This window comes from Crinia signifera, chromosome 2 (assembly GCF_055691185.1).
Source record: "Crinia signifera chromosome 2, ASM5569118v1, whole genome shotgun sequence".
Classification (NCBI taxonomy): Eukaryota; Metazoa; Chordata; class Amphibia; order Anura; family Myobatrachidae; genus Crinia; species Crinia signifera.
Window position 1 is genome coordinate 320,942,612 of NC_139218.1, and position 25,842 is coordinate 320,968,453.

A 25,842-nucleotide genomic window follows, 5' to 3' on the forward strand; every position below is an offset into this window, starting at 1 on the left:
CTACAGCCTTTTACTAGTGCTGCTTTGTACTGGTGCTCCTTCCCAAGACCTCCTTCAATAGATGTTCCATCTCTCCCTATTGAATCGGCAACTAGACCACAAGTATCTCCACAATTAACTCTTGGTTAAGGGTTCTTTTGGCTGCTACCGAGGGGTTTATAAACCTTACTGTCAGTGTTTACAGTTTGTCCACTATTTATTCCCAGGCCTCAAACACACAGCACCCAAGTGAGTCCCATACAGCTATGATCTGAACAGCAGTCATGTGTGACACTGCTTGATCACACCTACTGTATGCCTGCAATATATTTGTGTATTCATCCCAATAGATCACTCTCTAAGTCTAAGCATGCACACACTGCCATTTTTTGGCCAATTCCATGTGACATAAAGGACATGTTTACTTGATAACACAAACAGTTAAGCTGAATTAAGAGCCTGTGTTATTGGATGAGAACCTATGATAAATAACTATAATTTACCTTCTACCTATGTTAAAAACTCTGGTACTTGTGTATTTTGGCGGCGCCCGTCGTGGGCATCGTGTGCCTTAACTTTAAGGCACAGGACGCGACGCGATGGACGCGATTTCTCCATAGGCTTCAATGTTAAAATATTTTTAACATTGAACCCGATGGAGAAATCGGGTCCGTCGCGTCGCGTCGTGTGCCTTAAAGTTAAGGCACATGACGCGACCGACACGATTTCTCCATAGGCTTCAATGTTAAAATATTTTTAACATTGAAATACTGTCGGTCGCGTCGGACTTGTGCCATTATAATGGCACAAGATCAAATGTAGTTGATAAAGTCCATCTAACATAGAAAACAATGGGAAATGGGCCAATATGGCCCATTTCTCATTGTATATGGTCCCGTCATGTCCAAATAAAAATGCCCCCCATTGTTAGCGGCACCCCAGTATTGACGCCAACCCGAAGCGTGGCGAGCCCGCGAGGGGCGGCGGTACGCGTCCTACGACCTTTTCATACCCCTACTATCCACGTCGGCGTGGAGTTGAGAATAGAATAGTGTGGCGAGCGCAGCGAGCCACCGAGCCCGAAGCTTGGCGAGCGCACGCGGATACCTTCACAGGTATCCGCGTCCCCACGCGGGCTTCACAGGTGTCCGCGTCCCCTCACGGGGCTCGCTGCGCTCGCCACGCTTCGGGCTCGGTGGCTCGCTGCGCTCGCCACACTATTCTATTCTCAACTCCACGCCGACGTGGATAGTAGGGGTATGAAAAGGTCGGAGGACGCGCACTGCCGCCCCTCGCGGGCTCGCTGCGCTCGCCACGCTTCGGGTTGACGTCAATACTGGGGTGCCGCTCACAATGGGGGGTCAGTTATATTTGGACATGACGGGGACATATACAATGAAAAATGGGCCATATTGGCCCATTTCCCATTTTATTACATGTAAAATGGACTTTATCAAGTCCATCTTATCTTGTGCCATTATAATGGCACAAGACCGACGCGACCGACACGATTTCAATGTTAAAATATTTTAACATTGAAGCCTATGGAGAAATCGGGTCCATCGCGTCGGTCGCGTCGTGTGCCATGTTAATGCACACGACGCGACGCGATGGACCCGATTTTTCACACACGATGGACGCGATCCTCATCGTGGGCGCCGCCAAAATACACAAGTACCAAAACTCTTGTTCTAAAGGTGCATATTTTTTTAATGTGACATATGGGACATTTTATGGAATTCTGAGCACAGCATACTATAGTACTATACAGTGAAAGCTGACTTGGGATGACATTCAGAATACTTATACCGCAATATTCACATACAACCATTCTGCGCTTGCTGCTGTGGTAACTGGGATCTTTCCTTGTCTCTTTTTAGGAAGAAGATGAAAATTCTTCTGGGATAAAAAGTGAACAAGTGAAGACCTCTGATCTTCATGAGGACAATGTAACCGAGCAAACGCATCACATTATCATCCCCAGTTATGCTGCATGGTTTGACTATAATAGGTACAAAATAAACTCCTTTTTCTTGCCTTATGCTGGGTACACACCAGGACGACTAGGGCCCGATCAGCACAATCTAGATCCGATTCCGATCAATTGGATGCAGATTGTGTGCTGATTGGGCCCTTTTCTGAGCTGGTGTGGAGCGATTCCGATCCGATGCGCGGTCCCGCGGGTCGGTCGGTCGTTATTGAGATCCTACCTGCTGCAGGTAGGATCTCAATGACGACCATACAACCGGGTGCGGGTCGCCATCGGATCGGACCCGCTCACGGTGCACATCGTGAGCGGGTCGTGCCCTCCCGCGTCATCGTGAGCGGGTCGGACGAGACACTGACGACCCGCTCACGATGTGCATCGTGAGCAGGTCGTCCTGGTGTGTACCCTACATTAGTCCCACAGACTTATTTTATGATTTCCTAAGATTTCCAGAAATTGTCTTACATTCCGCATTTCATAAATGTTCCACCTCCTTGTACTGTTCCTTGCAGTGTACATGCCATTGAACGCCGAGCACTGCCAGAGTTCTTCAACGGCAAGAACAAGTCAAAAACGCCAGAGATGTGAGTGCACCACAATCTGTATTGGTTTGTTAGGTACAAGGACTGGCCCGCACTTAAGAAAACTTTCCTGTCACCAGTTTGTTTATAGTAAATCTTAGAAATGGAATGGCTGCTTTCAGAATGTATTTCATATCAGTACAGTAATTGTTAAAACTTTAAACTTGTTGATGTTAGGTAAGTAACAAATTAGTTGGAGTTGCAGGAAGGCTTTTAATGGTATCATAAAAAATGCATCTCTAGCCAGGAATTGCTGTATTGAGCAGTTTGTTACTATGGGGTAGATGTATGAAGCAGTGATATGGGAGAAGTGATAAAGTGCCTGGTACTTTATCACCAGCCAATAAGCTCCTGACTGCCCCTTTTTAAACCCAGCCTGTTACTTACCAGTCTGCAGCTGATTGGCCAGTGATAAAGTACCAGGCATTTATCACTTCTAACTTATCACCGCTTCATACATCTACCCCTCAGTGCCTGGAAACGAATCAGTATATAATTGGTACCACAGGTCCAACCGTGGTGCTCCGACATTACCAGCCTCCATTTATTTACATTGAATTATTGATATGAATATACAAACACAAGCAGATACCCAAAATGTGGTATATTCTATTTTCTCTCATTTAGCTACTTGGCATATCGAAACTTCATGATTGACACCTATCGACTCAACCCTCAGGAATACCTCACTTCCACAGCATGCCGACGCAACTTGGCAGGGGATGTCTGTGCTATCATGAGGTGCGGGTGACAGGGAAACTGCAGCTGAAAGGACTAAAAGGCAATGACCGAAAGGGGGCGATTGCTGATATGATGTGTAAAAACATTGACTTACTTTTGATAGAACAGTTTCTTCGAGCTTTCTGTTGCACAAGGAATGTTTGGTTGTCCAAGCTATTTTATTCTATGCCTGCTGCAGGGTTCACGCCTTCTTAGAACAGTGGGGTCTGATAAACTATCAGGTGGATGCAGAGAGTCGCCCTACACCAATGGGACCACCTCCCACTTCACATTTCCATGTCTTAGCTGATACACCTTCAGGATTGGTACCACTCCAGCCCAAAACACCGCAGGTAGCCTATACGTGTAACATCACATTGTCTTGGAAAACATAACATTTTGTTTTGGTGGGATATTCTCATTTACTGTTAAATCCTTTTCTGTTATTTTTTTGTTTTGTTTTCAATTAGATTTTACTTGTAAAACATGAAAAGCAATTTAAATGTTACTACTCATCCTGGGTACTTCCATTGTTTTTCTAGTGGTCTCTTACATCATAGCATTATGCTTGCCCCCCCCCCCTTTCTTCTTTGACCATCAGAACTTGACTCACTTGATTTGTAATTGGCCTTCTTTTCTTCCCGTAGACCTCTGCCTCACAACAAATGCTAAATTTCCCTGATAAGATTAAGGAGAAACCGAGTGACCTGCAGAACTTTGGTCTGAGGACTGATATGTACAGCAAGAAGAACACAACCTCCAAGGTTAGACTTCCATGGTGCTCTGTGGCAAAATTGTAGACCGTATAATTGCTTAAAGTCTTCATCCTGTGAATTTTTTCAAATTTCATGTATTAGTTTGAACAGCTTTAGTTTTATGTAAAAAATAATAATAATTGTACTAAAACTTGTTCCATAACTGTTGCTGTCAATAACTAATCTAATTTCTGTCTTTTATCATAGAGTAAATCTGCTGCAAGCGCAACACGGGAATGGACAGAACAAGAGACCCTACTACTACTTGAGGTACTCATCTATGGGGAAACTTGTGCTATTGCAAATTATGCCACTGATCACTAATTTCTTCTATCCATATCAGGCACTGGAAATGTACAAAGATGACTGGAACAAGGTCTCTGAACATGTTGGTAGTCGTACTCAAGATGAATGTATCTTGCACTTCCTGCGGTTGCCCATTGAGGATCCCTATTTAGAAGACTCTGAAGCCTCCCTTGGACCTTTAGCCTACCAACCTATACCGTTTAGCCAATCCGGCAACCCTGTAATGAGCACTGTAGCATTTCTGGCATCTGTGGTGGACCCTCGTGTAGCCTCTGCTGCAGCGAAGTCGGCTCTTGGTATGTTTTTCCCAGTAATGGAAATGTTATAAATTAAGGCCAGATACTATGGACATAATAACATGGGAAATGCATTATTACTTTGAAACTGCTCTTATTGTTGACACTGAACTGGTTTGTTTTTCGAAGGTTACACATCCTTGACCAGAATATGCAGACTTTTTCCATTTGTTCCTCATACAAGTGCTTAGCTTTCTTATCACTCATAATAGATGAGTTTTCCAAGATGAAGGAGGAAGTTCCCACAGCATTAGTGGAAGCTCATGTCCGCAAGGTGGAAGATGCTGCCAAAATGACGGGTAAAGCTGACCCCAGCTATGGGCTTGAGAGCAGCGGCATTGCCGGCACTACCTGTGAAGAGAACGAGCGGATAGGTGAGCTTTCAATATAAAACATTGTGCGCTGCTTAATCTGCCCTCTCTCTATGGTTGTTCTTGCTGCCTGTTCTGAATGCATGGGAATGATCATGGTATGTGTGTCTAAACAGAAAGGAAGTTCACGTATTGCAAGATTAAAAGGAAGGGGTTGTGCGGAAAAGCACAGGATGGAGGCAGTAGATTGCAGACCTCACCATTGATATCAATATTGAACCTATATAAAATGACAAGCTACAAAAGGAAGCTACTGTTCTGTATGGTATCCTGGATATGAATAATGGCAAAACCAGGCGTATTCCTGTCTTTTCCATTCTGTAAAGTTTTGGAGGTGCAGCGCTCTGCTTGCTGTGGCTGCAATGCTGTATAGTGGGGATATATTTAGCACCCCGGCAGTGGGGATGCCGGTGTTCACAATACCAATGGCGGCAGACAGGATTTTAGGACCAGAATACCAACTGCTGAGATGCTGAAGGTAAAGAAGCAGGAACGGCAAACATTAGGGCCGGATGGGGTGGTAAATTTAGGCACTGGAGGAGACATTAGATTAGGCTGCGGGGGGGGGGGGGGGGGGTTATGTATGTGTGTGTGTAGAGTTAGGCACTTACAAGGTCGGTTAGGTTTAGGCGGCAGGGTACAGGGATTAGGCTGTAGAGAGGGAGGGTTAGGGGAAAGATGCAGGGGGACGTTATGTATACTTGCCTGAACCCTGTCAGGATTCCCTCTTTTGGGATGTCGGGATATGTATTCTGAATGCCGGTATCCAACCGCCGGCCATGCGTATGTATCCTGTATGCCGGACTTTGTAGTTCCAAAACTGCTACTGATGTATAATTGTGCCAAATAATGTAAATGACAATAACCTGAACTGGATGGACTTGTAGGTGCTCAATATTTCTTTCCCTGGTGAGCGGAAGTGGAGTGCTATCAATCTTTCTGTGTGTTTATTGATATCTTCTACAGATTGTCCCAAAAGGAACACCCATGAAACCCATGGTAGGGAATACTCAACTGTTTCCTCTATTATACCCCAAATATATATATAAAAAAAGAAGAAATGTTAGATATGAATCTGGCCACATACAGACTGATCAGATGAGATTCAGAGACTCTGTCCTGGGCCAGGCTGCAGCTCTGTACAAGTTTCACAGTGTGGTCAGAATGTGACTGTAATCTTCCCTTATATGCAGTCATTGTGTAACGACTCTATTCTACTGCCATAGAGCGAATGTGATTAGGTGTGATTGTCCACCATACTGATCCTATTGACAGTTATAAGCCCAACACTTGTATAAACAGCTCTTCAGTATAAATATAGAAAATCAGTGTATAAGCAAAGTTCTTTTATGTCAGCACTTTACACGTCATAACTGTTTCTGTGTATGGTTCATTTGGGGCCAGTTGACTTTGCAGTGAAATGAAACACGTAAATGACAAGTAAGAGCATGGGTAAACGTATCACAGTGTCTCGCGCATAGCTGTCCCTTATATAAGTCTCACGGGATAATGGATCATTATTTGTTACTATACAATGTTTCAAGCTTTGATTGTGTAAATGCTTCATTTCCAGAGGAAAATAATACAGATGAGCCCCCTTTGGAAGCACAGACAACGGAAGAGAAAAAAGAACCAAAGGTAAAATATACAATGTACCTATGCAATCATTTACGCTCTATTCCTGGTTTAAAGGCACAATACCTTTTCTGTAAGAGAAGTATGTAGTACTCAGTAGGGATCTTGCACACAATGAGCTATACACCATGGCACAGCCTCTACCACCAGCTCTGTCCCTACAACAGTAACCCTCCTGTCATCCAGAGGTCACAGCTGGTTTCATTCACTAATATCCCTATCACACCCGAAAATGCAAGGACATTCCTGGAATATTTTCCCTGGATGATGCAGGGACATTCCCGGGGTGGCCCCTTTCACACTGGGCTAGTCCCTGCATTTTCTGGTGTGTGAAGGGGGCGGGCAAGAGGCAGGAGGAGGCTGTAAGGAGGATGGATGGTGGCGATTACTCTCCCTGATTGCTGTTCCTCGATGCGGGCCGGGGATCCACACAGGCGGCGGCCGCAGATGACAGGTCAGATGGCGAGTGCAGATGACAGGTCAGATGGCGGGTGCAGATGACGCAGCTCCACGGCGGCAGTGAGGGCGCGGGAGAGCTGCGTCATCTTTATCCGTTGCTGTGTCCTGTCATTTCCGCCCGCTGCCTGTGTGGATCTCCAGCCTGACAGCCCACCAAGGACCGGCAACACGGGTAAGTTGCCCCCAGCCCTTTCACACCGGCCAGGTCCCCGGGTTGAACCCAGGAACAACCCTGCGCCATTTTGCCGGAATTTTGGCCTGGGAACCTTTCACACGGGTTGATCCCAGGGAAATTTGGCTGGTGTGAAAGGGGTATTAGATGCTTGCCACAATAGCTACAGTCCCTTATGCTTCCTGCGGCATGCTCTCTCTTGCAATCAGGCACCCAAATCTGTGCTCACAACTACAGTCTTAGATTTGGCTCTGAAAATTGAGGCCGCTGTTTTGGCCCAGCACACTGGCAGCTCCTCAGGGCCTGCTTGAGCTACTGTGTGTCTGCTACCTGCTAATTACTCCTTCCTCTGGATACCTAGTACCCGAACATCTGCTCCCTGTGACTTTCAGCCTGCACAAGTGGTTTGGCCAGTCTGGTACATTTCCTCGCTCTGAGTGACCTCCAAACCTTGTGATGCTTCATCCATCCTACTTGAGGGATCTACCTGTATCCAAGACCTTCAGTGTGCTAACCATTGCATCCAGTACCAGAAAGGGTATTAAGCCAAATCACCTTTATTCTCCTCCGCTCTAGCTAAAATGGTTCAGAAACGGTAGGAAACCATGACTATACTAGTCTTGCCAGGACTGTCCTCTATCTAAGCACTTCCATTATCATGACTATGGGCCTCATGATTAAGGGTGATAACCATGCAAAAACCTTTTGAACTTATGCTTCCATAATGATGGCTATTTTGCCTCATTGCATGGTAAGAGTTTGTGTGATGGCTTTGGAGGACTGTTAAAGTCTAGCCACCCTCATCACTGTACAAGCAGTGGAAACCCATCACTCTTTGATACATTTGGACTTGTATATCTGGGAATTTTGAAATGTACATGGCATAAATGTTTTCTACTTGTCAAAAAGTTACATACAACAATGGAAAACCAAGCTGCAAACACTGTAGCAGGAACATGTACTCTTTACAGATTCCGACCTATTAGTAATGATGTATCCATTGTCATCAGACGACATGAAGACAGCAGGAACCAGAGTTAGGGCTATTTCACACGCTCAGGCTCCTGCCGGGCCGCGAAACCCCGCACGGCCAAGAAGCCGTGCCTCACACAGAAGTTTAGAATGGTGGGGATGGCCACAGCCCGGCAGCCGTCCTTTCAAGTGGTCGGATCCGGCTGCAACCGGGCAGACGGCCATGGCCATCCCGTGTGAATGGACACAATTGTGTCCATTATTAACTACTGTGTGCGGTGCGGCTTTTGGCTGTGCGGGGATTAGCCGCCCAGCAGGAGCCGGAGCGTGTAAAATAGCTCTTAGTGTCACTATGACAACAGTCACAAACAATGTAGACAAAAATTTTCTGCAACCTGGAACATACATAGCGGCAGTGTATAACAGGTGCTACATTGGGTATATTATTCAATGTAAGGATGTGCTGGTAGGTGGCCGAGATCAGCATGGAGTAGCACGCATAGTGCGGGCTCTCCTCCACCTAATCCTGTCGGAACCCATCCTGCGCTGCCCTCCCGGGGTAATTACCTATACAGGCAACAAGACATTGTGCCCTGGTACCTGCAGCTCCAAGGTGCCCCCATCCGATTAGCCCAGGACCCCTCCGGCTTGCATCCAGATCTGGGGCCTGCGACACGAGGACGCTGTGGAGCCGCGCACACCGCCGGGAGCCCGTCTGCCCGCCTCCTCTCCCGCCCGCCTGCCTCCTCTCCCGCCCGCCTCCTGACTCTATATCTCCGACAGCGGACGGCGGGGACAACAGCTTACCCTCTCCTCGGCGCCGACCTGGACACGAGCAGGGTCACGCCGCCGGAGGCCCGCCTGACCGCTCTCCCGCCCGGCTTCCGACACTGGGGTGAGTGACAGCGCGAAACTAGCCAGCCGCGCGCTCTCTCCCCCGATCCACGCTGACCCTGCAGGGAAAGATATTAGACTGCTGGGGGCGCCCAGGCTGCAGGACAGGACACTATCTGCCTCTCCCCCCCCTCTGTGCCCACAGCGCTGGACGGAGGTGCCAGTGGGGCTCTGAGTGAAAGGAGCACTCTCCCCCCCTCCCCTGCTGATCACTGGAGGGAGTGAGAATTCAACTCCAGACATATACACCCGGAGGGCCCTGGCAAGGGCTTGCCCTCCCGCCCCCCTGAATCCTGGCTCTGTAATAAATGAACAGCATATTGGCACCGTGCCAGCTCCTATACTCTGCAGGACAGCCATAATTGTTTCACTGAGCCGACACCACCACTGAGCCAGAAGAGTGGTGCCATCTGTCTGTTTGATTGAAGGCCTGGCTCACACCCTATACGCAGCTATATGTGCAAGTGCTGAATTGTACTCTGTATGGACACTGCCAACCTCCAATCCTCAGCCTAGCTCATGCTCCCTAGCTTAATATCCTGAGACCTAGTAATACCTAACTGCGGACTGCTGCTGCTGTGTCTCCGACTGCTTCCCATATCACTTATCCGCTGCACCCACCACAAGTAGAATGGGGAAGAGCAACCCAGCTACAACGGCGGCAAAACTGGAAAGATATGCCAGGAACCCCTCTCAGGCCAAACCCCCTGAGGCCACACAGTCCGTATCATCTCCTGACACTGAACCTGAGCCACCTGAACAACCAATAGACCCTTTCCAGAGATTGCTGGACGCGGTTGCGGCCACCGAGAACCGACTCGCGGACAAAATTGCCCAGGTCCAGTCGGATTTATCCATTATACACCACGACCTGCAGAGGGTGAGGGAGAGAGTCGGAGAGGTCGAGACTAGGGTCTCCACGGTGGAAGACACTGTGGCTCCTCTGGAACGACGCACCACAGCCGTTGAATCCCAAATCCAAGGAATCAACAAAAAATTGACGGACATGGAGGGGCGCCTCAGACGAAATAATGTTCGCTTTGTGGGACTACCTGAAAAGGAGGAGGGTGGCTCCCCGGAACAATTTCTGGAGAAATGGCTCACCGACACATTTGGCTCGGAGGAATTCTCCGCGCACTTCGCTGTTGAACGTGCTCACCGTGTGCCTATGCGACCACTACCACCAGGCGCCCCACCTCGAACCTTCATCGCCAAATTCCTGCACTACCGTGACTGAGATGTGATACTCAGACTGGCCCGGACCAAGGGCCCTCTTAAGTGGAATGGCTCACCTGTTTCAGTTTTCCCTGATTTTGCTGTCGACGTCCAGAAGGACAGGGCCCAGTTCGCAACCGTCAAAAGAAGACTGAGGGAACTAAATATTCCGTATGCTATGCTCTTCCCGTCTAGGCTGCGTGTGGTCGCTGATGGAGAGACCAAATTCTTTACAACACCGCGGGAGGCTGCGGCATGGCTGGACAGACATCGACCACAGCGTCATGCCTTGGCGCCTGAATGACTATACTCCCCTTACTCCAAGACTGATGAGTATATACATGCATAAGTTGTCAGGTGTCACCCCTCGTCAGTAGAGGCATATGTAACTGTTTATATATTACCGTTCTTGCTTGTTCTTTGATTATTGTTATTGCTCATATAGTGCACACCTCATTCTGTAATGGAGGAACGCACCTAAAGGTGCTCTATATCCGTGATATAGCGGCGCACTATATGAGTGTACTCTCGCAGCCCCGGGAGGCTGCGTATATATATGTATGACCTAGGTGGGGAGCCGCTCGGGCTCTAGGTCATTAAATTCTTTGTCCCCTTGTAGAAGTTGTGTATAGTACAATAGGTATACCCTAAGTATGCCTGCTTAAGTTACCCCCTTGGCCTGTGTTTTAGAGCCAGGGGATAGATAGATAGTTGGTAGCTAGGTATCTATGTGGTAACATACCACTAGATACAGGGTTTCTTTATGGTATTTGTTGGGGCTCCAGGTGTGCCACAGTTGGGTTATGGTATACGGGGTGGGGGGATTGGGTTCAATTACTCTCTTGGGTGCACTTGCATCATGTGCTCTGCTCTTATTTCTTTATGTCTTTTCTGTTTTTTTTCAATTCCCTTACTGAGGCCCTTATTCAGATCTGTGCGGCCGGAGCCGCACACGGTGCTCCGGCCGCACAAACCAATCCCCGCCCACGATACGGATCGCCACGGCCGTCCGTACACGGACGGCTGGCGATCCGCAAGAAAATGGTGGGGCGTACGCCTCCACCATGGTGGGAGCTGCCCCCTGCATTCGATGGTCGGCGACCATCGAAGGCAGGGCCGCACGCCCCACCAGGTCCCGCAAGCTGAGACCACACGGATCCGTGTGATAGCTTGTATGGGGGCTGAGAGCTGACATCCGGCGACGTCAGCTTCCCGCCCCCATCACTGGCGTCATACCCTCATTAGCATGCATACGCCCCGCGTTTGCATGGGAACGCCCATGAAACGCGGGGCGTATGCATAGGGAAATGAGGGTATGAAGCCCCTCACGCCCCTATACGCCCCCTTTGCGGCGGACGAACTACGTCTGCGGCGAATTGGGCTGCACATGCGCAGATTGACCTCTGCGCATGTGCAGACTGAAAACATCGGCGGTACGGCCGCACGCGGGCCGTACCGCACGATTCAGAATAAGGGCCTGAGTTATGACCGTGTGACCCTATCAATTTTCAGTATCATTGTGCTCCCCTGGGTGTGTAGAGTGAAATGGATTAGATGTGACAATGGGTACGCTTAATTTTCTGACGTGGAATGTGGGGGGCATTAATGACAAGATAAAAAGATCCTTGGTTATTAGACAACTGAGGAAATACAACTCTGATGTCATTTGTCTCATGGAAACTCACCTCGTGGGTAGTAAGATCTTGTCATTAAAGAAACCGTGGGTTGGATGGGCCTATCATTCTACCTATACTTCTGCATCTAGGGGTGTCTCCGTCCTCATAAAAAAAACTGTATCCTTTTCCCTGGACACCGTCCAGACAGATCCATGGGGAAGGTTTGTGTTTATAAAATGTTCCATCCAATCTATCCCAACCCTTCTCATGGCGGTATATATTCCTCCTCCATACTCCCCATTTGTGTTAAAAAAGGTGGCAGAGTTTATGGCATTGTACCCAGGGGTCCCCACAGTGTGTCTGGGCGATTTTAACAATCTGATGGACCCTGCTTTGGACAGGATCTCCATGAAAGACCCCGAGGTGCGACCAAAAACAACCCCCTTTGCCAAGGTTGTAGCAGAAATGGAAAAAAGATGGGGTGTGCCAGCGCTGGCTTAATAATTAGAAAGACCAGACGGTATCATTTGGGATGGGGACCTTCATTCTGCTTCACTTTTTGTTAATTCACTTAATTCTAACCCATATAATTTGACCTTCACCCATACTTATAGCAAGATCTCTGTGGACTTCCTGGACGTCACTCTCGAGATTTATCAAGATAAAATCATTTCTTCCAATTATATCAAACCTGTCAGTACGAACTCCTATATTCATTTTAATAGTGCGCATTATAGCCCTTGGCTAACTAATATCCCCAAGGGACAATTTATGCGTTTACGACGCAATTGTACCGACACAGAAAAGTTCAAAAGTCAAGCACAAAATTTACTAACAGCTTTCCGTGACAGAGAATATCCTGAAGATCTTATACAAAATGCATATACCCAAGCTCTACAGATAGATAGGAAAACCTTATTAGAACCCAAAAATACTACAAATAAAAATAAAAAACAAGACAAAAGAGATATAGCATTTATAAGTAAATTCAACAGCTGTGCTAAGGATATAAAAAACATAGTACGGCGGAATTATAGAGTTCTGTTACAAGACAAAATATTGTCTGACATCATCCCACAACAACCTATAGTGATTTACAAAAAGAACAAAACATTAAAAACCTTATTAGCTCCCAGTCATTTATCCAAGAAAAGACCCGACACCACCACTAAAACAGATAACCACTTATTATGGTTGCCTGACAAACCCAAAGGTTTTTTCAAATGTGGAAAGAACCAATGCACTATGTGCAACCACGTCCCTAAAAACAAAACACCTATTTCTCTTTCAATGGTCCTGGTGACACAGCTCAACACTGGGATGTAGGAGGGTCCGAAGGAGCCAGGCACCTATCCTAAAGCTTTAGAGGGTAGGCTCCTCCCCTACTGCATCCCTGGACTCTTCAGTTCGTGTTAGGTGCCCACTGGAGTGGGTGCTATTCTAAAGGGCTGCAGGAGCAGCCGAAGAATTAGAGTAGTTAGGGGATTTTTATTATTTTATTAACTATTACCCTAGCTAGGTAGGCACAGTGTGAGGATTTTCATAGTGAATCCTCACACTGCTAGCGCAGCAGGAGCTGACAGAAGCGCGTCCTGTCAGCTCTCTGTGCACAGGGTAGACTCTGTCTGGTCTCCCTGTGCTGCGCTTACAGCCTCTATTAAGAGGCTGCCTGGGCTCCGGAGTAGCCTGAAACCGGCTCCACGTTTAGGTGGGGATCATGGGGGACAGGCGCTCCGTGATGGCGGCGGCCATTTTATGCGGAGCTTACACGCTGAGCTCCTGACTGAGAGGACAGCAGCGCTGTGACAGGCATGTTCCAAGTGGTCCCCATTTGAGGGGGAGATACTGGAACAAGGAAATCCTACCTAAGGAGCGGCTAGCTGGGGGTGGTTGGCGCCAAAAGGTCACGGACCCCGCAGCAGCAGGGACTTTGGTCTCTTCCTTCACTCTGACTTTGGCGCCTTTCAGAACGCTTGCAGCGGAGCTGAGCTGGCTTATTGATCCTGGCAGAGTGACTTGGATTTCCTGGGCATCGCTTCCCCGCAGTTGAAACCTACAGACAGCTAAGTGATTGGGTGCATTGACTTTGTATAAACGCTTGTACAATTGTTTGCACTGTGTATATTGAGATATATATATATACGCTTCACTTGCATCATGTCTGAGCATCAGGCTGTGGTTTTGGGGGAGGGAGTCCTTAGTGCACTGAGCGCGTGCAATGTTTGCACACAAAAGTTTGTCCCTGAGCAGATGGCCAAGGGGGGCTTATGTATTACTTGCGCTGATGTGAGACCCATGGGCAGTGAACACCATAGGGGAGAGCAGAGTGAACCTGCGTGGGCCAGTGCCCTAGGCAGGTCGGTAAACGCTTTGGTGCAGCTTCTGGACAGGCAGAGTGATGTGCTGGTAGAATCACAGAGACCTATGCCATCATCTCAGCAGTCGTCTGGCTCCTTACCTCTTACCCAGGCAGATCCTGCACTTATTCAGGTGATGCAGGATACTGCTAAGGGGATCAACAGATTCAGTGAAATACTGGACAAAATGGATGAGGTTACAGGGACCCCTAAAAGGTCTTATGCTATGCCTAATGTGTTAGAGGAAGAGGAAGGAGAGTATACTGACACACCCTGGGACCAGGGTGATGATTTTGAAGAGACCTCTGCTGCTGGTATAGAGGATCTTATTGTGGCTGTAAAACAGGCGTTAAAACTGTCTGTTGAGGATAAGACCCCTGTTAAGGGTGTTTTTAAGCGACAGCGAAAGGAGGCTGTTACTTTTCCCTCAGATGAGGGGTTACAGGAACTATTGGAAGGGGCTTGGAAAACCCCAGATAAGAGGCTACAGATGCCTAAAAGATTCCTTAGTCTGTACCCCATGCCGGAGTCTCATTCTGAACTCTGGGAAAAGGTGCCTGTTGTGGATGCTTCTGTGGCACGCTTATCAAAAGCTACGGTATTACCTGTACAGGGTGGTGCAGCTTTTAAAGATGCTGTGGATAAAAAGCTAGAGGGAAACCTCAAGGCTATTTTTGAAGGGGTGGGGTTTACCCTGCGTCCCCTTATTGCTTCAGCCTGGGTCTCTAAGACCATTATAGAGTGGGCTGGTGAGCTATGCACCATGCTGCAGGCTGACCACGGTGCTTTGCTGGTAGCAGAAAAGATTAAGGCCGCTGCAGAATATGCGGTGGAAGCAGAGGAGGAAGCTCTTAAAATGGCTACCAGAGTATCCACAGTCTCCATAAATGCCAGGAGGGTACTCTGGCTTAAGGCCTGGGAAGCGGACAATGAGTCCAAAAAGGCCTTAGAAATGTTAGCTTTCAAGGGAAAGTTACTTTTTGGTTCTGAGCTTGAGGAGATTATAAAACAAGCCACAGGCGGCAAGAGTACGTTTCTGCCGGCCTCCTCAACAAAGCAGTCATCCAGATTTGCTGCTTTTAGGCCGTCCTTTCGGCCCTCCCCTAGAGGTGGTGCGTCCTTTCGGGGACAATCGTTCAGGGGAAAGTTCCAGAACTCCAGGGGCAAATCCCAAAGGTCCAAGTTTGGCTCTTTCAATAAGAAGCCTGCCTCTAAAGGAGAGGAAAAACCCTCCGCATGACTGCCAGGGGATCAGCCCGGCAGGGATAAAGGTGGGGGGGCGTCTTACACACTTCAGAGACGCTTGGGCTTCTCTAGACCAGGATACCTGGGTCTTAGAGATTATTACCCAGGGTTACAAAATCCCTTTCAGAGGGCGGCCTCCAAAGAGGTTCATCCCCACACCCATACCAAAGCAGGCGCTCCTGCGCACAGCTCTTATGAGAGCGGCTCATTCCCTTTTGGAAAAAGGGGTGGTAGTCCCGGTTCCCAGGGCAGAGTGGAAGAAAGGATTTTACTCCACGCTGTTCCTGGTGCCCAAACCAGACGGGTCTTTCAGACCAATACTAAATTTGAAGTCCTTAAATGTTCACCTTTGGGTAGACCATTTCAAAATGGAGTTTTTGAGAACTGTACTCCTGAGTCTGGACCAGGGAGAATTTCTGGCGTCCATGGATGTCCAGGACGCATATCTGCACGTTCCCATTCACCCGGAACATCAGATGCTGTTGAGATTTGCCATAGGAGACCTGCATTTACAGTTCCGGGCGTTACCCTTTGGCCTAGCAACCGCGCCAAGGGTATTTACAAAAATAATGTCTGTGATGGCGGCAGTGCTGAGGCTCAGGGGAATCACAGTAATACCCTATTTGGACGATCTCCTGTTCAAAGCAGTATCAGCAACACTGCTTCAAAGTCATTTAAAAGAGGCCATCAGTTTTTTGCAGGCTCACGGCTGGATTTTAAACTTACAAAAATCTCAGTTGGTACCATCACAGAGGATCCAGTTCTTGGGAGTCATACTGGATACCCATCTCCATCGGGTATTCCTCCCGGAGATAAAGGCCAGGGACCTGGTCAATCTAGTTCAGGAGATCCTCAGTGCTCCGAGCTTGTCAGTATGGAGGTGCCTCAAACTCCTGGGGAAAATGGTGGCGTCATTCGAAACGCTTCAATTTGCCAGGTTCCACTCTCGAGTATTCCAATGGAACATTTTGTCAGCCTGGTCAGGAAACACTTTGACCATGAAGACGGAGTTGATAGTGCTGTCCGCAGACACTCGGGACTCCTTGAAATGGTGGACAGAGGTAGATTCCCTTCAGTGGGGTCGGTCATTACAGACCTGGGACTGGTTGATAGTAACTACCGATGCCAGTCTCAGGGGCTGGGGGGCAGTAGCCCTGGATCTCAGGCTGCAGGGCCTGTGGACGGCAGAGGAATCAGCGTTGCCAATAAACATCTTGGAGCTGAGAGCTGTCTGGAAAGTGATTTCCTTGGCGGGAGACAGGTTAAGGAACTCCCCCTTGAGGATTCAGACCGACAATGCCACAGCTGTGGCGTATCTGAATCACCAGGGAGGTACACGCAGCAGATTGGCCATGTGGGAGGTGTCCAGAATCTTTCTATGGGCGGAACAGAATGTTCCTGCAGTATCGGCTATATTCATTCCAGGAGTGGAGAATATAGAAGCAGACTTCCTGAGCAGGGAGGAGCTCAAGGAAGGAGAATGGAGCCTACACCCTCAGGTGTTTCACCAGATCACTGCAATGTGGGGAACTCCGGATTTGGACCTAATGGCATCCAGGTTCAACCATCAGGTGCCCAGGTTCTATGCCAGAACGAGAGATCCGCTAGCAGAGGCAGTGGATGCCATGACTACCCATTGGCAGGGAGATCTTCTTTATGCATTCCCTCCTATTCCGATGTTAGCAAGACTGTTAAAGAGGGTACAGGACCAGAAGGTCCCGGTGATCCTTGTGGCCCCAGATTGGCCAAGGAGGTCTTGGTATTCGAGGCTTCAGAGGTTATCAGTGGATTCATGGCGTCTACCTCTGAGATCAGACCTGTTAAGACAAGGCCCATTCAATCATCTGGATTCCGATCGATTGATTTTGACGGCTTGGTTATTGAAACCGCCATTTTGAAAAAGAAAGGATTTTCTGACGCAGTAGTGCAGACTATGATAAAAGCCAGAAAGGCTGTTTCTTCTGCAAATTATTATAGAGTCTGGAAGACTTATATTAGATGGTGTGAGAGGCAAAAAGCTCACACATCTCACTTCAAATTATCAAAAATGTTGGATTTTTTACAAGATGGATTTTCTTCGGGCCTAAGCCTTCAGTCGTTGAAGGTGCAGATTTCGGCCTTGTCCATCTATTTTCAAAAAAGAATTGCCATTTTACCGGAGATTCAAACTTTTTTACAAGGGGTATCCAAACTGAAACCCCCTTACAAGCAACCAGTAGCACCTTGGGACCTGTCACTGGTTTTGGATTGCCTTCAGAAGGCACCTTTTGAGCCTTTGAGGTCGGCTGACTTTAAGTTTCTCACGTGGAAGTTAGTGGTTTTGTTAGCAGTAGCATCTGCTAAGAGGGTGTCTGAGTTGGGAGCCTTGTCATGCAAATCTCCCTTCTTAATCTTTCACGATGACAGGGCTGTTCTGAGAACAGTGCCGCAATTTTTACCGAAGGTAGTCTCTGCCTTCCATTTAAATCAGGAGATAGTTCTACCTGTGTTTCAACCCCCAGAGGGTTCCAAGAAAAGGGACAAGTTGAAGACTTTGGATGTTGTGCGTGCCTTACGCATATATGTGGACAGAGTGAAGAGTGTTAGAAAGACTGACACTTTATTGGTATTGTATGACGTACATAAAATTGGTTGGCCTGCATCTAAGCAGACCATTGCTAGGTGGTTGCGATCTGTGATAGCTTTTGCATACACCAAAGTGGGTAGGCCTGTACCGGCCAGAATTAATGCGCATACCACCAGGTCAGTTGCTACCTCTTGGGCGGTCCGACATGGGGCCACAGCGGAGCAGGTTTGCAGAGCTGCCACTTGGTCATCTGTTCACACATTTGCCAAATTCTATAGATTCCATGAGTTCGCGTCGGAGGACGCATCATTCGGGCGAGCAGTGCTGAGAGCTGCAGACCTGAGCGTACCCTCCCAAAGGACCGGCTCTGGAACGTCCCAGTGTTGAGCTGTGTCACCAGGACCATTGAAAGAGAAAAAGGGATTTTTGTAAGAACTTACCGTTCGAATCCCTTTCTCTGATATGGTCCTGGTGACACAGCGATCCCTCCCTTACGCTCAGTAAGTATGCCAGAATTTCATGATGTTCATGTTAAAATGGTTAAAAGTTAACAGTTTCTGTTATAAAATGTGCATATAATATGTGCAGGCGTTTGTACTGAGTTAATGTATTCCAGTGGCTTTGAAAGTTGAACTGAAGAGTCCAGGGATGCAGTAGGGGAGGAGCCTACCCTCTAAAGCTTTAGGATAGGTGCCTGGCTCCTTCGGACCCTCCTACATCCCAGTGTTGAGCTGTGTCACCAGGACCATATCAGAGAAAGGGATTCGAACGGTAAGTTCTTACAAAAATCCCTTTAATTATTTCACCTTTAGAACCCCCCCTAGTCTCAAAAAGCTTTATGAACTGTGACTCGACATATATTATTTATCTTATACAATGTAGCTGTAATTTACCCTATATTGGTAGAACGACCCGTAGTCTACGCACCAGATTTATGGAACATAGGAGAAACATTCTAAAGGGTTATATGTTACATAGTGTGTCGCGGCATTATAAAATCAAACATTCATCTGATCCCACATGTTTGAAAATAGTAGGTCTGGAACATGTTGTCTCCACATCACGAGGAGGAGACAGATATAATCTATTGTGCAAGAGAGAGGTGTATTGGACTCTCAAATTCAATTCTCTACACCCTGATGGTCTAAACGAAACAATTGAATTAAACTCCGTCATCTAGACATGTTTTCCTCTACCATAATTCTCCTCCCCCCTTTCCCCCCCCCCTCCCCCTTCTCCCTTTACTCGCCCATTAAAGACTTACATCCGATATTTTCAGAAATACATCCCACATATAGCACTTCATTGTACTATGTTTCTAAATTCATTCTATACCAATTTATAAATTTATAAATGTATAATAAATATACATGTGATAAATATAATTCATATATATATTTTTTTGTGTTAAATTAGACATTGTTTTATTTATGATTGATGTAAAAATATGTTTTTTTTCCCTCGATATATATAAACACATGTCCTCATTTTGTGTGTATATATATTGTCTGCCTAATATAATATCAATGCTCTATAATATATAACTCTTGTCATGTTGATGAAATTATATATCCATTTTCTGATTATACTATACTTTTTTTACCTAGGAGTCTCTAGGGTTTGTCCTGTATAATCCCTCGTGGTGGATTCTTTCTGAAGTGATAATACACATCTATCACGGCTTGCGTCCCTCCCCGTCACCTAGCAACGGGGTGAACCGCATACGTTCATGCCTTCATTTCATCTGGCTGACGTACTTTCCCCTACGTGCTGGGCGGCGGGCGGGGCGCAGGTCAGGTTGCCATACGACGCGGGTGACGCGCTACGTTGTCGCGTCACACGCGCGCCGTTTCCTAGCAACCTTTCAGACGCTGGACGGGTTGTTCGTGCGGACCCTCTCCCCGCATCGCCGATACCGGCAATCGGCGGCGGGCGAGGGTCTCGGGTACACCCCGTCCAGCACCAGGTACTCTCCCCAAACTCTATTTGCAATATACCATCATCTATTTCATTTGATGAGTCTCTGTTTATGTGTCTCAATTGACAAACGATCATGTGACCTATAGGTCAAAGTTCAATACTATGTGTCTCCTTTTTATATCATTGTTTAATGGGTATTTAACTACCTTTTCTTATAGAAACTGCCTCCTATATTACTTTTTATTTTAATATTTTATCCAGACGGTTCTCATTAGATTTATTTTAAATGTATTTGTTATTGCTTCATTTTTTAACCTGAGCACTGACGCACAGATGCATGGAATGAGCAATTAGCTCTCTGCTATTTAAACTGAGCCCAGAGCTCACTCCACACACTTGCTCCTGAGGAAGCCGGACAGCAAACATCCGGGGAAACGCGTTGAGCTAGATTTATCTTTCATCTTCCATCTGACAAAGTGATGCCCCATCTCCCACAGACGTCCATCATCTCCTAATAACATCTTAACATTGGATTACAATTTTGATTTGGGACTTCAGCCAGTTCCTAAACATCCAGCTTTTACAAGGAGAAGACGCCAAATAGGGAGAACCCCACCTGTATTTCCTTCCAGGTCTATTTCAATGGGACTTTGTCATCACTACCCTCCAGGTGTTCTAATCTGAATACACCTCTATCTACAGATGGTAATATCACCCAACTTTTATCTTTTATTCCACAAGTGTGGAGCTCCGCAATAATTACCAGCAAAACTGTGCTCTTTTTATAATCCTTATTATATTATTTTTTTTGTTTTATTATTTTTCTTGATTGATTGATTGTTTTTATATATGTAAATTAAATTTGTTATATATTTTTGAGATACCGTCTGGTCTTTCTAATTATTCAGCCAGCGCTGGCACACCCCATCTTTTTTCCTTAATTACCATTTGGGTCTGACAACCCAGTGCCAGCCGCTGTTGATAGCGCACCACTCACTCCCTTTTCTTGTTATTCATATTTTTGAATCTGTCAGAGTGGTGCTGCAATCATGAGCTGCTTCTCTAATTACCAAGACCGCAAAGATAGGAGGCAGTCATATATTTCACAATGGTCAGAGTGTAATACTAATTTTTCCCAACCAGAGAAAAATGATTGGTATAGAGATCTATATAAAATGGAGGATCTCCTAAAAGCCGAATCCAGAAATTGGCTTGATGCCACTAATCTGGAACATTATCTGGACAAAAAAATGATTCCAAGAGGGCTTAGAATGTTTAAAAATTCTATTTTTCATGATGATCCCCCTTTCCAATCTGAATGGGACCAAGCTTTAGACACTTGTTCATTTACACTAATGAAACTAATAATCAAATATAGAATGACTAAGGTCAACAAATTGGAGAAAGATATTGAAGAATTGAAAAAAACATTAGAGAGATTCAAGTCAGATGAGAAATTTATGGAAAAAGACCAAATAATTAATGATAGAGTCTTAAAATTTGAAAAAGATCTTGTCTTTACCAAACAAAAAAAGTTTAAACGAGACCTTTTTGATTATCAAAATGACAAAGTCAGAACTTATAATAAACGGGTAGACAATTATAGAGAGAATACAAATAAAGAGGACAACAATCCATACAAACCTGTTTACAATAATAGAGGTAGATCTGAACAAACAAGAGACCGTTCACCTCACTATTCACAAAATAGTTATAAAAAACGCAATTTTGGACAAACAGAAAAACCTCAAAATACTACACCCCATCATAATAATAAGAGAATTTATTCAGATTCAGTCCATACCAGAAGGGAAACCCGAGATACTTTTTTGGGGGCACGCCCGAAAACATCCCGATGGGATCTAAATGCCCCACATACAAGAGATTCCCCAAAACGGCAAAGAGAAGGAAGCCCAGGGGAAATAGAGGAGGCAAACGCCTCCAAAAGAAACTCCCATTACCATTAAAAACACCTGCTATACCCTGTGTATTCAATTTGTCAGACAAGAATTTGGATGAGAGCCACATATCTGTACTACAAAAGGGCTTAAAATATAGCCCCACCAGTGAACCCAACATTTTTGATTTGTTTGTAGAATTAAATCGTTTTGTTCGTACTTTATGTCGCAAACGATATTTTGCCTCTAAATCTTTGAAAACACAAAATGATGACTCTCTTCCAATTATTCTGGACAAAAATGATGCACTCCTTCTGTCCAATTTAGAGGAATTATGGGAGCAAAACCATACCTCACAAGATCTCCCCAAACAGATTTTTGATTATAAAACATCACTCAGAACTCCTTTCCATAATCCATCTGAATTTTTTCCAATAAGTGCTAAGAGCTCAAGTATTGAGTCATTTTACAAAATAACGTTAGAAGACTTTAAAGAACTTTGCATAAAAGAAAAGAAAAAAACATTCAGACCATCCAATTTAACTAAAAAAGAAAAAAATGCCCTTAGAGAACTTCAAAACGATGACCAGCTCATCATAAAAGAAGCTGATAAAGGGGGGGGCGTGGTCCTCCTCAATAAACAATATTATTTGACCGAATCCTATAGACAATTACATGATCCCGTCTTTTATAGGATTTTGGATAAAGACCCCACAAGTGGTTTTCTGAAAGAGTTGGGAACACTCTTGGATGGTGCCCTACTCTCGGGAGTGACTTCCAGGGAGGAACACAGATTTCTTTTACCATCACACCCCATCACACCCACTTTTTATTTTCTCCCCAAAATACACAAAAATTTATCTGCACCTCCTGGGCGTCCCATAGTATCGGGTATTAATTCTATCACCTCTAATTTATCACATTATGTAGATTTTTTTCTTCAGCCCTATGTTCCGATGTTAAGATCCTACATAAAAGATACCACCGATTTACTTACCAAATTAGAACATATTGTGTGGAAGGACAATTATGCCTTCCTCACACTAGATGTCAGTGCCCTGTATACTCACATACCCCACCAATTGGGATGTGAGGTTATACAGAGAAGACTCTCACAGGATGAGTCATTATCATCGGAACATAGGGATTTTATTCTGGACAGTATCACTTTTATCCTCACTCACAATTATTTTACTTTTCACGGTGATTTTTATTTACAGACGATGGGGACGGCCATGGGGACCAGGTTCGCACCCAGCTATGCAAACCTATACATGGGTGAGGTGGAGGGGACCCATGTGTGGGGTGGCGGCTGGGAGGCGAGCCTGGTCTTCTATGGCCGTTACATCGATGATTTGATTATCATTTGGGATGGGGACCTTCATTCTGCTTCACTTTTTGTTAATTCACTTAATTCTAACCCATATAATTTGACCTTCACCCATACTTATAGCAAGATCTCTGTGGACTTCCTGGACGTCACTCTCGAGATTTATCAAGATAAAATCATTTCTTCCAATTATATCAAACCTGTCAGTACGAACTCCTATATTCATTTTAATAGTGCGCATTATAGCCCTTGGCTAACTAATATCCCCAAGGGACAATTTATGCGTTTACGACGCAATTGTACCGACACAGAAAAGTTCAAAAGTCAAGCACAAAATTTACTAACAGCTTTCCGTGACAGAGAATATCCTGAAGATCTTATACAAAATGCATATACCCAAGCTCTACAGATAGATAGGAAAACCTTATTAGAACCCAAAAATACTACAAATAAAAATAAAAAACAAGACAAAAGAGATATAGCATTTATAAGTAAATTCAACAGCTGTGCTAAGGATATAAAAACATAGTACGGCGGAATTATAGAGTTCTGTTACAAGACAAAATATTGTCTGACATCATCCCACAACAACCTATAGTGATTTACAAAAAGAACAAAACATTAAAAACCTTATTAGCTCCCAGTCATTTATCCAAGAAAAGACCCGACACCACCACTAAAACAGATAACCACTTATTATGGTTGCCTGACAAACCCAAAGGTTTTTTCAAATGTGGAAAGAACCAATGCACTATGTGCAACCACGTCCCTAAAAACAAAACACCTATAATTATTTCACCTTTAGAACCCCCCCTAGTCTCAAAAAGCTTTATGAACTGTGACTCGACATATATTATTTATCTTATACAATGTAGCTGTAATTTACCCTATATTGGTAGAACGACCCGTAGTCTACGCACCAGATTTATGGAACATAGGAGAAACATTCTAAAGGGTTATATGTTACATAGTGTGTCGCGGCATTATAAAATCAAACATTCATCTGATCCCACATGTTTGAAAATAGTAGGTCTGGAACATGTTGTCTCCACATCACGAGGAGGAGACAGATATAATCTATTGTGCAAGAGAGAGGTGTATTGGACTCTCAAATTCAATTCTCTACACCCTGATGGTCTAAACGAAACAATTGAATTAAACTCCGTCATCTAGACATGTTTTCCTCTACCATAATTCTCCTCCCCCCTTTCCCCCCCCCCCCTCCCCCTTCTCCCTTTACTCGCCCATTAAAGACTTACATCCGATATTTTCAGAAATACATCCCACATATAGCACTTCATTGTACTATGTTTCTAAATTCATTCTATCCCAATTTATAAATTTATAAATGTATAATAAATATACATGTGATAAATATAATTCATATATATATTTTTTTGTGTTAAATTAGACATTGTTTTATTTATGATTGATGTAAAAATATGTTTTTTTTCCCTCGATATATATAAACACATGTCCTCATTTTGTGTGTATATATATTGTCTGCCTAATATAATATCAATGCTCTATAATATATAACTCTTGTCATGTTGATGAAATTATATATCCATTTTCTGATTATACTATACTCTTTTTACCTAGGAGTCTCTAGGGTTTGTCCTGTATAATCCCTCGTGGTGGATTCTTTCTGAAGTGATAATACACATCTATCACGGCTTGCGTCCCTCCCCGTCACCTAGCAACGGGGTGAACCGCATACGTTCATGCCTTCATTTCATCTGGCTGACGTACTTTCCCCTACGTGCTGGGCGGCGGGCGGGGCGCAGGTCAGGTTGCCATACGACGCGGGTGACGCGCTACGTTGTCGCGTCACACGCGCGCCGTTTCCTAGCAACCTTTCAGACGCTGGACGGGTTGTTCGTGCGGACCCTCTCCCCGCATCGCCGATACCGGCAATCGGCGGCGGGCGAGGGTCTCGGGTACACCCCGTCCAGCACCAGGTACTCTCCCCAAACTCTATTTGCAATATACCATCATCTATTTCATTTGATGAGTCTCTGTTTATGTGTCTCAATTGACAAACGATCATGTGACCTATAGGTCAAAGTTCAATACTATGTGTCTCCTTTTTATATCATTGTTTAATGGGTATTTAACTACCTTTTCTTATAGAAACTGCCTCCTATATTACTTTTTATTTTAATATTTTATCCAGACGGTTCTCATTAGATTTATTTTAAATGTATTTGTTATTGCTTCATTTTTTAACCTGAGCACTGACGCACAGATGCATGGAATGAGCAATTAGCTCTCTGCTATTTAAACTGAGCCCAGAGCTCACTCCACACACTTGCTCCTGAGGAAGCCGGACAGCAAACATCCGGGGAAACGCGTTGAGCTAGATTTATCTTTCATCTTCCATCTGACAAAGTGATGCCCCATCTCCCACAGACGTCCATCATCTCCTAATAACATCTTAACATTGGATTACAATTTTCATTTGGGACTTCAGCCAGTTCCTAAACATCCAGCTTTTACAAGGAGAAGACGCCAAATAGGGAGAACCCCACCTGTATTTCCTTCCAGGTCTATTTCAATGGGACTTTG

The 25,842-nt window shown here is 45.4% G+C and overlaps 1 protein-coding gene across 6 annotated transcripts in view; it reads left to right on the top strand.

Moving 5' to 3' along the window:
- Positions 1-25,842, top strand: part of SMARCC2 (SWI/SNF related BAF chromatin remodeling complex subunit C2) — an 87,783-nt gene that overhangs the window by 42,353 nt on the left and 19,588 nt on the right. For 5 of the 6 annotated variants that reach the window (XM_083169160.1, XM_083169159.1, XM_083169163.1 and 2 more), the window contains exons 14-23: positions 1,860-1,990; positions 2,479-2,550; positions 3,175-3,288; positions 3,467-3,620; positions 3,915-4,031; positions 4,230-4,292; positions 4,366-4,624; positions 4,837-4,998; positions 5,962-5,994; positions 6,569-6,633. In XM_083169160.1, the coding sequence (XP_083025286.1) occupies positions 1,860-1,990; positions 2,479-2,550; positions 3,175-3,288; positions 3,467-3,620; positions 3,915-4,031; positions 4,230-4,292; positions 4,366-4,624; positions 4,837-4,998; positions 5,962-5,994; positions 6,569-6,633 (1,170 nt within the window). The remainder of the gene's footprint in view (positions 1-1,859; positions 1,991-2,478; positions 2,551-3,174; positions 3,289-3,466; positions 3,621-3,914; positions 4,032-4,229; positions 4,293-4,365; positions 4,625-4,836; positions 4,999-5,961; positions 5,995-6,568; positions 6,634-25,842) is intronic. The other variant, XM_083169161.1, reaches the window with a different exon arrangement.